The sequence below is a fragment of the Otolemur garnettii genome, unplaced genomic scaffold (genome assembly GCF_000181295.1).
Source record: "Otolemur garnettii isolate 467f Iridium unplaced genomic scaffold, OtoGar3 scaffold00126, whole genome shotgun sequence".
NCBI lineage: Eukaryota > Metazoa > Chordata > Mammalia > Primates > Galagidae > Otolemur > Otolemur garnettii.
Window position 1 is genome coordinate 4,952,124 of NW_003852521.1, and position 4,715 is coordinate 4,956,838.

Genomic DNA, 4,715 nt, shown 5'->3' on the forward strand with positions numbered 1-4,715 from the left:
ATAGCCAGGTGTTGTGATGGGTGCCTGTAGTCCCAGCTGCTTGGGAGGCTGAGGCAAGAGAATTGCTGAAGCCCAGGAGTTTGAGGTTGCTGTGAGCCATGAGGCCACAGCACCCTACCAAGGGTGACAAAGTGAGACTGTCTCAAAAAAAAAAGTGACATTTCCATGTACTGACTACAATGGAAAGTTCCAGCTTATCAATCATTATCTTATTAGTCTAATGCAGTAAACGTATGTCCCAGGATTTCTAGTATCTAAAAAAAACAGCAAATCTAAGTGAAGCAAATACTTTATTTAAATTTGTCATCAAATCACAATTTATCCAAATAAACATAATGCAACACTGTTCTTAAAAGAATGGGCACAAATATGGCACAGACACAATTCAGAATCTATCAAAATACCATTTGTAAGAACCTGACTTATTTTGTGCTGTAAATGTGGTCCAGCATAAAAGAGGAGAATCAAAAACTTAACAACAGTCCGTTTTTTTCTTTGTAACATGAAAAACATTTCACTACTTTACCTCAGTATTAAACACATCCATCGGACTAAACCACTGAAAAGTAGGAGAAAAGACTTAAAAGTTAATCTGCTACTGGAGATTCTTTCCAACGTTCCCTGGGATAGAAGGAAAAGTTTCATAGTGACAGTGGAACATTCTGTATGTTTAAAATGCTTTTTTATTTTTAGTACACTGTGCATAATAGGAAAGTGACCAATTTCAGAGCGCTTTTCAACATGGACCTAATCATTAGTGAATTTTAAAATAAGGATTGTACCTTCTGATCAGGAATGTTATTTCTAGGAGCTTTCTATTTTTCTCAGGTTGAATGAGGCTTAAAGCTCCCCAAGCTTCACCAGGGCTGCATGCCCTGTCCTCATGTATTGGGACATACAAGAGGCATGTACTATCCTGCACATCTCCTTAAACATCAGGAAAAAAATATACAATAGATACAGAAGGGGGATTACTTAAAACATACATATAAATACATACAGAATGATACTCCAGTTTGCGAAGCAGAACTAGGTATTGCCAACTCCAGTTCCAGGGTAAGAATTTAGAACCTTAAATCAGAAACATTATATGGTTATCAAGGGAAAATAATAGGGTGGTCTTGAAAAGAGGCAATGGTATACGGCTATAGCTCCTGAGAAAACCTCAGGATTGTCAGGGGCTCTCTAGAAACGAGATCAGTTCGTGTGCCTGCCCTCCGGTCCACCAAGTTCTGAAATATTGGTTTCGAGTCTCAGCAGCGGTCTTCATGTTCTTCTACTACTTGTCTTCACATTCCGGTCTTGCAAAATGACAGTGAATTTAACTGTAGAAGGAGTAAGAATCAGAATAAATAACATCTCCTTTTACTTGTTTATTAACAGAACAGTTTTGAAAGTGAACTACAGCTACTAAAAAGCCCAATAATGCCACAGTTTCACTCCATTAAAACAAAGAAACAGGCCAGGCACGGTGGCTCACACCTGTAATCCCAGCACTCTGGGAGGCCCAGGTAGGAGGATTCTTGCTTGAGATCAAGAGTTCAAGACAAGCCTGAACAACAAAGAGACCTTGTGTGCACTAAAAATAGAAAAATTAGCAGGGCATCATGCTGGCACCTAGAGTCCCAATCACTTGGGATGCTGTAGCAATTAAGATCACTTGAACCCAGGAATCTGAAGTTGCTGTGAGGTAGGCTGATACCACAGCACTCTAGCCTGGGAAACAGAATGAGACTGTCTCTAAACAAACAAACTAAGATAGGTGGTCAGGTGTAGTGGCTCATGCCTGTAATCCCAGCACTTTGGCAGGCTGAGGGCAGGAAGACTATTTGAGGCCAGGAGTTCAAAACCAGCCTGAGCAAGACAGAGACCCTTTTCTCTATAAAAAAAAAAGGAAAGGAAAAATTAGACAGGTGTCGTGGCACACAACACCGCTAGTCCCAGGCGTATTTGGGAGGCAGAGGCAGGGTGATTGAGTGAGCCCAGGAGTTTGAGGGTCCATACTGAATTTTGCTATGCTGCCACAGAAATGGGGGTTGTGGTTCTCTAACCCCATTGGGATCAGTCATCATATGCATTGGAAAATTCCCCCAAACACTTGTAAACTACCCATCGGGGGGGGGGGGGGAATACCCATTTTCCTCCTAAAAAGCTATAAATGATGTGTTGGGGGTTTTTTTGAGACAGAGCCTCAAGCTGTCGCCCTGGGTAGAGTGCCATGGCATCACAGCTCACAGCAACCTCCAACTCCTGGGCTCAAGCGAGTCTCCTGCCTCAGCCTCCCAAGTTCGGGACCCGCCTGCGCCCACCACAATGCCCAGCTATTTTTTCGTTGCAGCCGTCATTGTTGTTTGGCAGGCCCAGGCTGGATTCGAACCCACCACCTTGGTTGTATGTGGCTGGCGTCTTAGCCACTTGAGCCACAGGCACCGAGCCTATAAACGATGTTTTAAACAGTCTGATATAAACCAACTTTTGGCAGCCAGGTACAAAAAAAAAGAAAAAAAAAATACAACAAACTAGTGGGTATGGTGCTGAGTGAGCATGATGTGCTTCTCATGCTTTTGAGCCAAATACACACTTGTGCCCCTTTATTTTCTTTTAAAGCAGTCCCAGTAAGGGTAAAATGAAGCCATTATTTTTGTAACATCAGTAAAACTAAATGGTATTTCAGTGACAAAAAAGAAACTGTCCTAAATCTTTTTGTTTAGTTGATAAATATTTCTGCAACTGAAGATTCTATATAAAATGATAATTATTTGAGGTCTGGGTGTGGTGGCTCACGCCTGTAATCCTAACACTCTGGGAGGCCGAGGCAGGTGGATTGCCTGAGCTCAGGAGTTTGACACCAGCCTGAGCCCAAGTGAGACCTCGTCTCTAAAAATAGCTGGATGTTGTGGCGGGCGCCTGTAGTCACAGCTACTTGGGAGGCTCAGGTAAGAGAAATCGCCTAAGCCCAGGAGTTTGAGGTTACTGCGAGCTGTGACACCACAGCACTTTACAAAGGGTGACAAAGCGAAACTGTCTCAAAAAAAAAATCAATTATTTGAGCTCCCAATTCCTTTATAATAAATTGGCCACCTAATGACATATAAGAGGAAAAATACCACCTTAGAAAAAAGTAAGCTTACTTACATGATGTTTTAAGATTCTTGAAGTTCTGGCTTTGCTGATTCCCTCTCTTGTTTCTCTGTCTCCTCCTGTGTTTGGGTTTTGATCTCTTTATCTGACTCACTGAGCACTTTTCCTTCCTGTAATTCTGCTTCCTGGGCATCCTCCTCTTTTCGTGTCAGTCCATTTGTATCTGAGGACTCTTTGGTTAAGTCTCCTGAGGTGTAAGTATCTGCCAGGGCTGAGCTTGGGCTCTCATGGTAATCAACAGCTTCACCTTTTTCATCTTCTTTGGATTCAAACTGTGACTTCTCTATTCCTTCTTCTAACACAGCACCACCATCATCTTCTGGCATAGACTGTGTTCCAGTTCCATCTCCTGCTTTCTCGGATGGGAGAAGTATTTCTTCAAGCTGCTGGTCATTTACACTGGAGCTCTCTACTTCAGTGGTCTTTTCTGAAGTGTCGCTCACATCTCTGGAAACATCAGAATGCACTGGTCTCCCGGCACTCAGCTCTGCCTCCTCTTTGACAGCACTAGTTTGGGTTTCATCCTGTGCAGGAGCCTTCCATTCACTCTCTTCTTTCTCTGTTTTCTGTCCAGCTCCCTGGCTCTCGGCTTTCACCAGGTGAGCCTGCGTCTGCAAATCAGATGTCAATGCTTCGATGGCTGTCTCTTCTGTATGTACAAACTGGTCAACGGCAGTCTGAATTACGTTTCTGACGAGTTTACTGCTCTCAGTCTCAAGTTCCAAAACCTCATCACCAGCCTTTAAATCTTCCTGCCTTGCTACACTCACTCTGACTTCCTGGTATTCATCCTGCTCACTGACTTCATCTGACTTCCGTTTCAGTGATGTGGTTTTCTCTCCTTCCAGGTCAGAACATAAGCTTTTTTCACTAGTGGCAGATGTTATTTCTGTTATTGATTCTGCCTGAGACCCGGGCCCTGTAGGCTCAGCTTCTCCTCCTGGCAGAGCTGTGAAGTCTTCATCTTTTTCAGTGGGTTTCTCTTCCAGTACTAAATGTGCACCTGCAGACTCCAAAGTTTCAGCCATCTCTAAAATTTTGACAGCTTCTCCTAAAACTTTCTCCTCCACCATTGCAGCGGATAGAGTTAATGATGCCTCAGAGCTCTGACCTTGAACTTCTGTGCATATTGCCTCCTCTTCACCTAGGCAAGGAACAGGGCTTCCTTCCACATGGCTAACTTCCTTCTCCCCATCCATGACAGTCACATCAAAGGTCTGAACCAGTTGCACGCTGACCACTTCAGATACACTGGGTTCTTCAGATATGCTAACAGCTGTTTTTTGCTCAAGTTTCTCTTCGCTCACTTGGGCTGTTTCTGCTTTAACTTCATCCTCTTTAACCTGAACTACCATCTCCCTCTCCATTGGGGTTGGGAGAGATTCCCTTTCTACCTCATCTACCATCTCTCTCTCCACTGGGGTTGGGAGAGATTCCCTTTCTACCTCAAATACCAGCTCTCTCTCCACTGGGGTTGGCAGAGATTCCCTTTCTACCTCAACTACCATCTCTCTCTCCACTGCGGATGGGAGAGATTCCCTTTCTACCTCAAATACCATCTCTCTCTCCACTGC

The 4,715-nt window shown here is 43.8% G+C and overlaps 1 protein-coding gene across 2 annotated transcripts in view; it reads right to left on the reverse strand.

Annotated features, from left to right (window-relative positions):
* Positions 1-299: 299 nt before the first annotated feature.
* The window catches only part of AKAP12 (A-kinase anchoring protein 12), a 28,811-nt gene continuing 24,395 nt past the window's right edge, over positions 300-4,715 (reverse strand). Inside the window, exons 4-5 of one of the 2 annotated variants that reach the window (XM_023517966.1) lie at positions 3,136-4,586; positions 300-1,325 (exon numbers count right to left, since the gene is read on the reverse strand). In XM_023517966.1, the coding sequence (XP_023373734.1) occupies positions 3,144-4,586 (1,443 nt within the window). In that variant the 3' untranslated portion in view covers positions 300-1,325; positions 3,136-3,143. The remainder of the gene's footprint in view (positions 1,326-3,135; positions 4,587-4,715) is intronic. The other variant, XM_023517965.1, reaches the window with a different exon arrangement.